This window comes from Odocoileus virginianus, unplaced genomic scaffold, assembly GCF_023699985.2.
Source record: "Odocoileus virginianus isolate 20LAN1187 ecotype Illinois unplaced genomic scaffold, Ovbor_1.2 Unplaced_Contig_1, whole genome shotgun sequence".
Classification (NCBI taxonomy): domain Eukaryota; kingdom Metazoa; phylum Chordata; class Mammalia; order Artiodactyla; family Cervidae; genus Odocoileus; species Odocoileus virginianus.
Window position 1 is genome coordinate 465,767 of NW_027224318.1, and position 13,712 is coordinate 479,478.

The following is a 13,712-nucleotide window of genomic DNA, read 5'->3' on the forward strand; positions in this document are numbered from 1 at the left end:
TGTGTCTAGAGAACAAATAAATCAGAAATATCCCAATTACTTCAGTTACTACTGAAAAACCCTTTGCTTTCCTTTACTGTTATTATTTGTTTTAAAAGTAACAATTTTAAGTGAGGAATGTAAGAGTCTTGTGACAGTTTTTTATCTTGAGCTTCTTTTTTATCTCTGACTCATGTAAGTAGGGACTTTGGCTAAAATGGGCTTCCCTGGTGACTCACAGGTAATGAATCTGCCTGCAACATGGGAGACCTGTGTTCGATCCCTGGGTCAGGAAGATCTGGAGAAGGAAATGGCAACCCAGTCCAGTATTCTTGCCCAGAAAATTCCATGGACAGAGGAGCCTGGCAGGCTACAGTCCATGGGGTCACAAAGAGTTGGACACGACTGAGCGACTAACACTTGATTAAAATAGAAGAATTACATTATTATAATTCTGCTCATGAAATTCTTTGTCATTTAGGGTGGGGGAAGAAGGTATGCAAATATTATGGATATTAAGAAAAGTTAATTTGTTATTGATCATAAGTGAGATACCAGGAGGTACATAAATGCTGCTATCTAACTATTCTCAAACCCCCTTTGCAGCATCTCACCACCACCTCCCCTAACTCATCCAGGGGAGGGCTTCTGCTCCTTTAACAAATCTTGCTATGCAGTTCATAATTATTTCAAGCAAGCTATTATCCATCACGGGCTAACTGCACTGCTGTTTTTTTTTTTTAACTCCCTGGACAATACAATATTTGAAGATAACAAATAATAGCAGAAGCATTTCAGACAAGAAGGGAAAAAATGCACGGGGAATGATCAGAAGTAGGGGTTCCAGCACTGTTGAAGGACACCAAACAGGTCACAGTTCACTGTATTTAATTTTAGGAATAAGTGGACATAAGACTGTAGGAAATATACTTGAACTACTGAGTAATGCAAACCACCAGACACTTCTAATGCTACTTTAGCAAAATTCATGCATGCATGCATGCTAAGTCGCTTCAGTCATGTCTGACTCTTTGCAGCCCTATGGACTGTAGCCCACCAGGCTCCTCTGTCCATGGGATTCTCCAGGCAAGAATACTGGAGTGGGTTGCCATGCCCTCCTCCAGGGGATCTTCCAGACCCAGGGATCAAACTTGAGTCTCCTGGCAGGCAGATTCTTTACCATAAAGCCCAGCAAAATTCATTATTTCAAAGCAAATAATATATATACTTCATAAAATTACCCCACATTGATCATCCATCAAGGAAAACATTCTCAGGAACTTGAATTGATATCCCTTTATTAGCTCCATTTTAATTGCTTTAAGAAGTTAAAAAATTATTTAAATTCATTTATTGAAAAAATAAATACTCCACTAATTTCAAGAAGACATCTCCCTCTACTTCCTGTTATAATAACAGAAAATAACCAAACACAATGTACATAATGTACCTCTAGCTTTACATACCATCCTGCAAAACACAATAACACAGGATTAATGGATGGCACTGCTTACCTACTCAAGTGATTAGAGAAATTCAATCATACTTTGGAAGCTTTAATATGATTCCATGAGTATAATCTACAATATGGTTGATTTCATTAACAACATAATTTCAGTGACCTTTTCAAGTCCAGTGTGATAGGAATTCAGGAGTCTAAAGTTCATACTTGCTATTTCAACATTTTCAACTACTTTTAATAGTTTCCATCTGAGTGGTGACACTATCTTCAGATGTGCTTATCTGCTTCTCCATTCTCTTCTGCTGGGCTTATGCTACAATCAAACTATCATTAATTCCTCCTATGGGAGTCAGGCCCTTGCTAGTATTGATGCTTTTATTGCAGAATCTGCCCCCAAGGTAGCCAGATTCTTAACACTGCCCCTCTCTGCAGCTCACAGCATAACCTGCTCCTCCATGACATATGAAGGACACTAACACACACAGAGTCAGCTCACACCCATGCATACATGGCCAGGATGTGTGCATTTCAGATTCCAGAAGCTCCTGGCCTAGCTGTCATGAGTGCTACTCAGGCACTGCGCTGGCATCTTCACTGACCAGAGACCCCTTACTTCCCCATGAAAAGAAAGGACTCACTTGGTTTGGTGGTAGGGAGGAGATCTCATCTATTCATGCCTTCAACTTCCACCCTGAAAAGGTCACCCTCAAATCTAATCAGTTTAGATTCTCTTTCTGAACCTTACCTGTAGCAAGGTATCATCCTAATTTTGGCCCAAGGCACCATAAAAGCAACAAATTGGAATCACCATGAGGCCAAGAACTACCTTTCTTTGACCACCATATCTCTTTCTCCTCTAAGTCTACCCAGGCCACTGATTACTTCGGATGACTGAGTTTTGGTTTCACTGGGTCTCATTCAGCTCTCACCTCTTGACCAGCACTTTCCCACATCCACCCCCAGGATGGACCTCAGCCTCCTCTGCTACATCATTATCTACCCCTGTCACCCCCTCCAGAAACAACCTGCTTAGGCTGGAAGAATGCCTCTTGCTCTGGACTTTACCTGTTCACCAAAGTAACTGTAAACTGGCTTTTTATCTGACTTCATGCCAGATCCAAAAGAGTAAACAAAGCCTCGTGCTGCTCCCATTTCCACTATCCCTGAGCCTACCCTGCTCCAAAAGACTCCTGACATTTTCCTACTGAGGCCAAGGTCATAGCAAGAGATCTGTTTCTGGAATGATGCTTCAGTTCCCAGGCCTGAGAGTAAGAACCCAAGTTTAATGAGTGTTCACCGTGTAGCAGGGACAGTTCAAACTATCTCATGGGTGTGATCTCACTGAATCCACACCCATAAAGTACCCAGGAGAATGATCAGGATCTCATTTAACCCACACTGTGAGGTTTACCAGTACAAATAAAAGAACACTTAGCTTCAAAAGGTCTTAAACAACAAGGACATTCATTACCTGAATTAGAAGTTCTAAGGTAGGGCTGGCTCCATACATGGTACAATGAAGACATTGGAGCAGATACAGATAAGAACTCAGAACAGCTCAAATCCTCCTGGCTGGCAGAGACAGCCCCCACAAACCCCCGGACCAAGTTTCCCTGACTTAACACTGCAGTGACTTAACTGGGTAATTGCCTCATAAAGGTATGCAGTTTCTCCTCAACACTCACCCCACTCCCTCAGTGCCTCTGAGCCCTCTGGGCCCACAAAGAGATCTCAGCATAGGTCAGATAGCAGTACAAGATCTAAGAATCTTGTCAGTTCCTTCAGGCAGGAATCTGGGGCACATGGATGGGTGGGAATTCTAAGGGGATCTGCCTAAGGAAGATGAAATGCTCAAATCGGGCTCCATTTAGTATGCGCACATTTATCCAGGATCTGGGATTTAATGTTAGCTCAAGCACCTAAAAGGGGTATTTAAACAAAACAATGTGCTACACCCTGAAATCAACAGCACTCCACAGGCACTAAGAGTTAAGGGGCAGAACATCTCTGACCATGTTGAGGAAGAACCCCAAAGCTCACGAAGATAGAAATACTGTGTGTCCTGACTTGTTGTTCCAGTCTAATTATTAATAGTGTCCCCTTGAAGCTCTCTCAAAAGTGTCCCAGTTTGGGATGGTGTGCCACCTGCCTGCTCAGCCACCCCTTACCCATGCCACCTCAGAAGAACCAGAGAACACTCCCTTCACCAGGGCTATAAGAAAGGCATCGGTGGGGGTAGTACCAGTTTCCCCATAAAGCCCTGTGGTAGCCGTGACAGTGGGGAGTACAGAGATTGAAAGTTGAACTAGATTCCCTGATACCAGTGGGAATAATGAGAGTCAGGGTGAAAGTGGCAAAGGCCAATGATAGCCCTTAACCATGAAAAGACACTTTTTGGGTTTTTTTTTTGGTAGTGCTTGTAATTTATTGAAAAGAATGCAAATGCTTTTTCCAGGTAGCATTGAGGAGCTGGGCTGAGTACCTGCTTTTGTTTGTATTGTTCAGTTTTTAGTATTTTTGTCCAAATGCACACCTCTATGGGACAGCTGCAATTTTGAAACAAAGATGACAGGTGTGCAAAACTGCTGCATAGGAGAAATGTCAACAATTGGGCTGCCAGGCACAATGAGCCCCTGTAGCAATCTGGTGGGGCAGGAGGAAGACTCGGAGTTAGTAGGGAAAATTAACCAAGTTGAAAGATTAGCCCCTGGGGAGGGGGGTGGAGTTGTTGGTGAACAGTCCAAATCAGTGTCCCAGGAGGTGTAGCCCACAAAGGCATCTTCTAGGTTGCTCCTGATCTCCAAAGGCCGGGTCTGTAGCTGGAATCTGGAGGAGGGTGCTTGGGTGGCAGCGCAGGTCGCTGGGCAGAGGTTGAGGCCTGACAGTCGGCAGGGTAGAGTATAGGCTGACCGGTTTGTAAGAGGGGCTTGCCCTAGAGCTGGCGCTCAGAACACAGTTCTAATGAGCGGTGAGGGTCCTGGGGCTGGCCAGAGCGGGCGGCAGAGTGCGCTTCAGAGACGCCCCAGCCTCAGCAGCAGGTGACTGGAAAGCACTATGCCTGGAACAAAGACAAGCACTACGGCCGAGAGTGGAGGGTGAGGAAGACAACCAGAGGGGAGGGAAAGGCCAAGGGATCGCAGCGTTAGGGGAGCGCGGTGGCTCCGGGCGGGGCGAGGCGGGGAGGCAGTGGGGGGTGGCGGCGGGCAGTGCCCTTCCCCCTCCTAGGCCCGAGGGTCTCCGGGCCTAGTAATCATCTTCTTCATCTTCGTCTTCGTCGTCTTCGTCGTCATCCCAGCCAAAACACTGTTTCATCTCATCGAGGAAGGCCCGGTAGTCGCCCAGGATGGGGCTATCCATCTCAATGTAGGGCACCACCCACTCCTCGGCTTCCCCGGTGAGCAGGCTGATCAGGAATGCCACCTTCATGGCGTCGTTGCAGAATCGGTTCTCGTTGACGAGCATGTAAGACGCCGTCTGCACGATAAACTCGGGGAGCCGGGAGCTCTCGCCGTCAAACGTTTCGGGGAAGGGCACAGGGCAGCTCGGCGGACGTACCTGGCGCAGCAGGGTGGCCCTCTCGCACACCAGCAGCCGAAGCTGTTCCATGAGTTGGCTGTTCTCGATGCTAAGGGCGCGGTGCCGCATCAGGAGCGCGTGCAGCAGCAGGACCAGCTCGTCCACCATGGCGAACAGCTTGGAAAGGCAGCGCAGGGCGCAGCTCGCTTCGGCAGGGCTAAGGTGCGCTCGGAGGCCTCGCAGGAAGTGCGTGTCGGCGGAGACGCGCGGTGGCTAGGGGCGTAGGGCGGTGCGCGCAGGGGTCCCGGCGGCGGCGCAAGCTCCGCCCACACAGCCGAGCTGACGGCCCCGCGCCGGCGCCGCCCGGCTGGAGGGGGCGGGGCCGGGGAAGGCAAGGGGCGGGGCCGGGGAAGGCAAGGGGCGGGGCCGGGGTGGCGCGGGCAGGGGCTCAGGGTCCGCGCTTGCAGGTTCCTGGGCAGCTAGATAAAGGCGGAGACCCAGTCTTGGATATGGGTCCGGCCGTAGTCTGGACCGTGCAGGCGCTAAAGACCCATATCTCAGAGAGGTTCAACCTGCTCAGGTTTAAAGGACTCACCACCGTTCAGCCAAGCGGACTCATACATCTCGGTGTGCCTTGGAGGGCCAGTGGCCCCTGGGTTCCCTCTGAGTGGTTTTAACACATTTCTTGGCTTATGAAATCTCCCTCACCCAAAGAACCGTTAGCAGTGCTGGCTGCACGCCAGTGTCACACCCTTAAGAGTTATGAAAGGCCCTCAGGGGTCCTGTCTTTCATGACAAAATGATATTTAAAAGGGACTTTTCTTTGGTTGGAAAATAGTATTGTGTACCTCTATCCCTTTGTTTAAAATTATTTTTGTAAATAGCGAAGTGTAAAAAGTTCTGCAAAATTTAGCATCCAATCACCATTTGCAGGAATCCTGCCTGTCTTTGACTCTACTTCTGTCCTAGTATTAGTGTTCCTTGACTACTGGGTATTTATTCCCTACTTAACAATAAACACTTGTGTTTTAAAAATGGCTTTGCTTTTCTACTTTGAATGCGATTATTCAAATAGTTGACAAATGAGTTGGGGAGACAGCCTCCGGGCCACCACATTCTGTTGGACCTCCTTTTAAAATATATTCCCAGTTGAATCACATCTTGTTACTTCTACCAATATCACCCTGGCCCCCTTCTCACACAGGCTGTTGCAACTAACCACTTAACTTCCATTCTTCTCTTCTTATAGTGTATTACCCAGAGTAGGGACAGGACTCCTTTAGAACAAAAGGTTGATCACTTCACCTCCCTGCTCTAAACCCTTCAATAGTTTTCCCCTCTCAGTCAAAAGAAAAACCAAAGTCCTGGTAATGGCCTAGCAGCCCTGCCTCACCTGTGCCTCCTCTCAGTTCCTGCTGTGCTCTAACCACATAGTTCTCCCTGCTGATTCTTGCACACAAGTAGCTCTGGCCCCAGGATCTTTGTACTTTCTATCTTTTCTGCCTTGGAAGGCTCTCTCCTCATTTAACTGCCTGACTTTTTCTGCCTCGGGTTTCAGAGAGGACTTTCCTAACCACTTCGTCTATCAGAGCACCTCACTCTCTGCCAGTACTCTCTAACCCATTACCTCGCTTCATTTCTCTACACAGCATTTATCACACCAGCAGCCATCATATCATACCGCACTTTGTGTATTTGTCAGCCTCCACTTTAATATGGAAGTTTGTGTGGACAGAGGCTTTGCTTTGTTGGTTGCTCTATCCATAATGCAAGAAAAGTGCCTGGCCCACAGCAAAACTCCATAACTATTTGGTGGATGAAAGAATCTCAGGGTTCAGATGTTAAGATAAAATTTACAAGTGGTGGCAGCACAGAGTATTTAGAAATGCTCAAGTGTCTGGTATGTTCTATCTCTGATCATGAATAGTTTCCATTGTGAAATTATGGCTGACATAATAAAAGTGGCAAAATAAAAATTTTAAACCCTACTCTGTCCTTTTACAATAGAATTCGATGGGCATCCATGGAAGTGAGAAGCTGAGAAAGAGGAGAAAAACGAGGCCAAGGTCCAAGGGAGAGGAGGAGGATCCCACTGTGGTGAGGGTGGGCAGGGAAAAGGACAGACAGGTGGGAATATGAACCCTTGAACTCTCCTGGAATGCAACCTCCCCCACTGGATCAGAAGGCCCTTGAAACCAAGCAGGGACCCTCTCTCATTCATCCTTTCATCTTCTGCATCTGAAAGCATTAACTAGTTGCTCCATAAGTGTTCAGTAGCTGGAATGAAAGGACAGGAAGTGGTGGAGGTAGGTTTCTGGGCCTCCTGCTCATTCACAGCTCAGGGTGGAAGGTGGACCTACCTGGGGCCACAGTGAGTATCCATCTCTACTTTCCAGCTCTAGACCCTAATCCTGGAGGAGAGGCCTAGGGTTTTAGTCCCAGAAACACACATCCTGCAGCAGGCACTGGATCTGGCAATTGGCATGGGTTGTCTTGTTGACCTTTACACAAGGACCATACATGGGGATGGGCCCTCTGGGAGCCTGAGACCCAGAAGTTGAAGACTTGCCTAAACCGAGGAGAGCAGTATGTTGGTGGTACGATAGATACCACTGTCTCAGCTTCTCTGATTATTGTGCCCATGTGCTTCCACTGAAAATTATTTCTGCACTGGACTTCTGTGGATTAGGAAGATCTGTTGAGGACCCAGAGATGATTAGACCCTTGCTGTCCTACTCCCATTCCTACAAACCCATGACAGAGGAAGTCAGGGAGTAAACCATAGGAATCAATCACTGGTATTACTTCTGAGTGGGCTCTGGGTACCTAGAGAACAAGAAATGCCCAGGCCAGAACCGACCACAGAGCTGAGCAGGGATTTTGTGTGGTGCTTCCCAACTTGGAGGGAGAGAAAAAGAGACAGGCAGTTCATCAGTGACTCATGAGGGAAGCAGTTGGGAAGAGGCTGGTAGTACCACTAGAAAAATTATATAGAATTGTAATGCTCATGTTAACCAGCTTCCTGGTGCCTGTGAGGCTGTCCGACCAAGGTCAAGGCCTACTAGCCCCTCCTTGCCCATTCATCCTGCTTATGACTGCATGGTGCTTTCCTTCTTCCCCTTTCTCCTCTAAAGTGACCCTTAAATGTTCCTTTATGGCTATGTGAAGATGCTGGCAGCAGTAAGTATGCCATATGACTTATCTCAGACTCAGAAACTTTATCAGAACAGCTCTGGCCCAGAACGTTCCAAGGGGGGTTCAAACTCTATGCTTTGGCATGAGCACGGGCCCAAGGCCAAGGGAGTGAGTGATCCAAGGTGCTGACCATTTCTACCTCCTTCCAAGCTCCAAACACTGCCCTGGTATATACCTAGCAGTGAGACTATAAGATTCCCTTGAAATAAATACAAAAACATCCCTAGATTTTTCATCTTCCAGAGGAATGTGTACAGATTGGGAAAGTCAAGCTGACACTTGAATATGCAGACAGGAGCAGAAAACAGCTTTGAAGGGAATATTTGCCAGAGGGTAAAATGGATGCCACTAAGATGTGGGCCTCTGCCCATACACACCTCCCCCTAATCCTTCTTAACCAGGTCCACCTGGGGCTGTGTTTTTACAGTAACCACACCTGCAGGGCTGTGGAGACCTTCAGCCTAAAGAGAGGAATAGAAGGGTACAGCTTTCTTCCTCCTGTCTTCATCCTCTCCAGCTCACCAAAGTGCACTGAAACATTTTTTCAGTGTTTATTCAAGTACTGAAGAAACATATTCTTATGTCAAAAGAAATTAACTAATACTGGCATGCTGAAATAAAAAGGAAACATTCCCAATACCTTTCCTTCTTCCTGCAAAATCTCACTTAACAGGATTATTGAAAATCCAAACTTTGGTTTGCCTCCTTCCATTGTGTGTGTGTGTGTGGGGGGGGTAGATATGTGTGTATACATATATAATATATATGTATACACACACATGCACACACACATACATAGTGTTTACAGAATCCTAATACATATAGTTCTGCTAACAAATATATGTCAAACTCCCTCACATGTCAGGAGGCACAGAGATATGATGCACAGAGCCATCGTCTTCATAATTGCATAGTACTCCTGAATTTCTTAGGTACATTCCTGCCTCAGAACCAAAAAGATCCAACATAGCTCAGTTTCTCAGATGATTCGGGAGAAGGATGACAACAAATACACTCACAGCCCCAAAGATATAGAACTGGAAAATCAGATTTCTATAACTGAATTATGATTTCTATGAGTTAATGTCTTATTATTACAAAATCGGTATTCTTCATGTATATTTTTGGATGGCTGTAATATAGCATTTATTGCCCACAGTATATTGCACTAGATTTTTCTTCTCATGGTTTTCCATTCCTAGTTATTTTAATATAACTAGTATGTTGAACATGCAAAAATTTATATAGTTGGTTTGTTTCTGACATTTTCATACATTTTAGAAAGTATCTGGTGTCAACATAAATTTTTTGTTGTAAGTGTTAAGAGTGTGGCTTGGCATAATTTGTGTTTATTTATTTTAAGTATAATTTAGACCTCTCAAATTGGCTAGTTACTTTGATTTAGACTAAATTTTTCATGAGGAAGAATGGATGTGGTGAGTCGAAAATGACCATAAATTCTTTGCCACATAACCTATCAAAAGTGAAAGTCACTCAGTCATGTCCAACTCTTTGCAACTCCATGGACTATACAGTCCATGGAATTCTCCAGGCCAGAATACTGGAGTGTGTAGCCTTTCCCTTCTCCAGGGGATCTTCCCAATCCAGGGATCAAACCCAGGTCTCCCACACTGCAGGCGGATTCTTTACCAGCTGAGCCACAAGTCACAAGCCACAGTTCTTTACCTTTGGCCCATCAAAAGGTAGAAACAATTTCGTCTGCTCCTTTAATCTGGACTGGCATTTTGACTTGATTTGACAAATAAATTGTGGTAGAAGCAATTTGTAATTTATGAGGCAAAGTCTTAAAGACCTGAAATGTCTGCCTGTCACTTGGAATGCTCCCTTCTGGGTGGGAGCCAGCCACCATATAAGAAGTCTAACTACCCAGAGACCATCATGCCACAGGGATGCTCACTGTAGCCCCATGGAGAAAAGGAGGTCATGAGGAAGAGACATAAGGCAGCAGACAAACTTGAGAATGAAGCTCCCCCTGGACACTCCAGCCCAACAGAGCCATCGCCTGAATGCAGCTGAGGGGATGACACCAGCTGACTGCAAAGAGAGCCTCATGAATTCCAAAACTACATAAACTCCAAGTTGACAGAATCATGAGCAAAGAAAATGGCAGTTGCTTTAAAGCATGAAGTTTTGGCATGGTTTGTTTCACGGCAGCAGAGAACCGAAACATGAAAAAACTCAGGATAGGCTGCAGATATTAGTAAAAGTATGAACTCCATGTCAAAGAACTGATATTATGCTAGGAATCCGTGCATGCATGCTAAGACTCCTTAGTCGTGTCTGACTCTGTGCGACCCTATGGACTGTAGCCCACCAGGTTCCTCTGTCCATGGGATTCTCTCGGCAAGAATACTGGAGTGGGTTGCCATTTCCTCCTCTAAGGGATCTTCCCAACCCAGGGATCAAACCTGCATCTCTTAAGTCTCCTGCATTGGCAGACAGGTTCTTTACCACTAGTGCCACCTGGGAAGCCCTAGGAATATACAGTCCTGTCCTATTTTCTTAATTCTGTATTTGCTACTTGGTATTCATTAATTACAGGGCCAAAATAACAGCCAAAGTTGTTTATGTCTCCCCTTCAGTCCAGATCTCAGATTCTGAAACTGTCTCCTGTATCTAAGTCACACACACCAAGTCAGTATTCCTCTGACCTAAATCAACTCAGGGCTAGGTACCAAACATTAGGGACAGTCCCTATTCCTCAGTGCTCACTAGAATTATTTAAACTAGCTAATCCTAAACTGTTTACCTAGCCTTGACTAGCCTTTCCCATGAAAACTCCAGTAAAGTCTCTCTGGCCTAAGTCTTCACCCTCACCAGTATGACAAAGGTAAAATCAAAACTGACCATGTTTTCAAATGAATATGTGTGCCTACATAAAAACAGTGAAGCACATTTCAGAGAAGCATTAGGAAAAGAAAAGAATTCTTGAAATTTGGGTTCAAATTCTCATACTCTTACTTACTGTGACTTGAGCAAGTCTCTTAATTTTTCTGAGTCTCAGACTCCTTTGCAATAAATATTCCTAATGGTGGTTTAGTCGCTAAGTCGTGTCCTACTCTTGCGACCCCATGGACTGTAGCCTTCCAGGCTCCTCTGTCCATGGGATTCTCCAGCCAAGAATACTGGAGCAGGTTACCATTTCCTTCTCCAGGGGATCTTCCTGACCCAGGAATTGAACCCAAGTCTCTGCATTGCAGGCAGATTCTTTACCATCTGAGCTACAAGGGAAGCCCAATATTCCTAATAACAGGATCCAAATCATAAGGTTGCAGTGAAGATCAAATGATCAAATACAAAGGTGTTTGTCAAAAATAAAGCACTGCACACAGATTGCATATTATTTTTCACCAGATAATTGTGATTTATTAGTCTTACAGTGACTCTACTACTTGTATTTTAAGTTGAATGTGTGGTTAATTCACTTCTCTTATCATGGCATCCATAAATCTAGCTATGATGTTTAACTTTTAAAAATGTTTACTCTTGAATAAGAAGTAGTTAGAAGCATAAAATAAGATTTTATTTTGGTTTCTGTCAGTTAAAAACACACTTCTCTCATAGATACGAGACGTAAGGTTTCTGGTTTTGTGTTTAGGGAAAACCAGTGTCCGTTATGACCTTCTGAAGGCCAACCTGTAACATTTTCTATTTCCTCCTCCCATCTTGGGAGAATCTGTGCCACATCTGTGATGTGGACACATGATGCTCTCCCTGAGTAAAGAGGCAATTTTACTTCCAGAAACTTTCTTTCATCACTGCGCCACCATGGTGGTCACCTGGGAGAGGCCAGCAGACTTGGGACATCTGAGAGACTGGAAGCGAGGTTTTTCTCAGTCCTTGCAGCATCTCTAGTCACCCTTCTGCTGAGTCCCATGATCCTCTCCTCTCAGGCTCCCTAGGGTTTCCTGCCAGCCCTTCAAGTCCCTTGTCTCCTCCTTATCCACTCAAGGTCTATTTCTCTCAGCACAGAAAAATGAGTTCATTAAAAATGAGTTAAAAAGTCCCCCCTAGGGAAGAGGAAGCATGTGATGTTAAAAAGTATCCCCAGTACCTTTCTCAAACCCCATACTGGTTCCTGCAAGTATACCAGTTGCTATGTAAATTGGCAATGGAAGCTACAGTGTTGGAGGGGACGGTGCCAATTTCTCACTCTACGGGCTCCAAAATTGTTAAATGAGAGAAGAACCCGCAGAGTGCTCCACTAATGAAAGTACTTCAGATTTCAAATGAGGACATGAAGGGCCATGGAAAAAGAGTAACATGCCCAGGGCAAACATAGGACATTATCTTTAAAGGCAGCGTGGAACTGTGCAAAGAAGCCTGGATTAGGGGTGCAAATACCTGGTACAGCTTTGACATCTGTCATGTTCTCTTTCAGACAAGCCCTTGAGCACCTCTCAGATCCAATTTCCCTATTTATAAAAATGAATAAAAAATGCCTCCTCACAGAGACAGTGTGAGTCTCAAATGAGAAAATGGATATGAAAGTAAGTTTTAAAGTGTAAAGTGGTTTTCACACATTAATGCTGAATATGCATTCTTTTAAAACTTGTTTGAAAATAATTTCAAACATACAAGAAACCTGTATGATTTTTAAAAATCCCTCGATGTCCTTCCCCCTGGTGAACCACCTGTCAACATTTTACCATATTTGGCTTAGCTTTTTCTCATAGTCAGTGTTTGTGTGCTTATCAGTACATTTCTGTATTATATTTTTTTTCCTAAACCACTTGAGAGCTGCAAGCATAAAGGCTCATTTCTACATATTATCTCAGTGTGTATTTGCTATAAACAAGTACACTGTCCTCTAAAACCTCAGTCTAACTATCAAAATTAAGGATGCTCATTCTCAGTTGCTTCAGGCATATCCAACTCTTTGTGATCCCATGGACTATAGCCCACCAGACTCTTCCCTCCATGGAATTCTCCAGGCAAGAATACTAGAGTGGGTTGCCACTTCCTTCTCCAGGGGATCTTCCCAACCCAAGGATCCAAACCTGGGTCTCCTGCCTGTGTCTCCTGCATTGGTAGATGGGTTCTTTACCACTGAGCCACCAAATTAAGGATATTGTAATGCTACGATTTAATCTACTTATCTTATTAAGATTTTCTTCAATTGTCCCCCCAATGAAATGTTTAGGTCCAGAATCCAGTCCTGGATCATGTGTTACAGTTAGCTGTCATGTCACTTCAAGTCTTTCCTTGATGTGACTTTAGCTTTGGAGATTGCAGTCTTTCTAGTAACAAACTGCTCTTCCATTCCTGATAGTTCTGTTATTAGATTCATACTATGCCTTTGGGGAGTTTTTCTCAGTGCATCGTACCAGAAAGCACACAATATCCTTTTATTCCATCGCATGTGATGGTAACTTTTAGCAATTGGTTAAGATGGTTTCTGTGAAATTTCCCACTCCAAAGTTAAGACAATTATCTTGTACATGTTAAGAAATATTTAATACTAGCTTGCATTCTACTTAAAAAGAGATTTTTCCATCCTATTATTCATGTTTATTTTTATCAGTAAGGCCCCTTGGAT

General features: G+C 44.7%; 1 protein-coding gene across 1 annotated transcript; it reads right to left on the bottom strand.

Annotated features, from left to right (window-relative positions):
- Positions 1-3,824: 3,824 nt before the first annotated feature.
- Positions 3,825-5,307, bottom strand: LDOC1 (LDOC1 regulator of NFKB signaling). The gene has a single exon (XM_020881531.2). It carries the CDS (start codon positions 5,123-5,125, stop codon positions 4,685-4,687), a length of 441 nt encoding a protein of 146 aa, XP_020737190.1. The 5' UTR covers positions 5,126-5,307; the 3' UTR covers positions 3,825-4,684.
- Between the last annotated feature and the right edge of the window lie 8,405 nt (positions 5,308-13,712).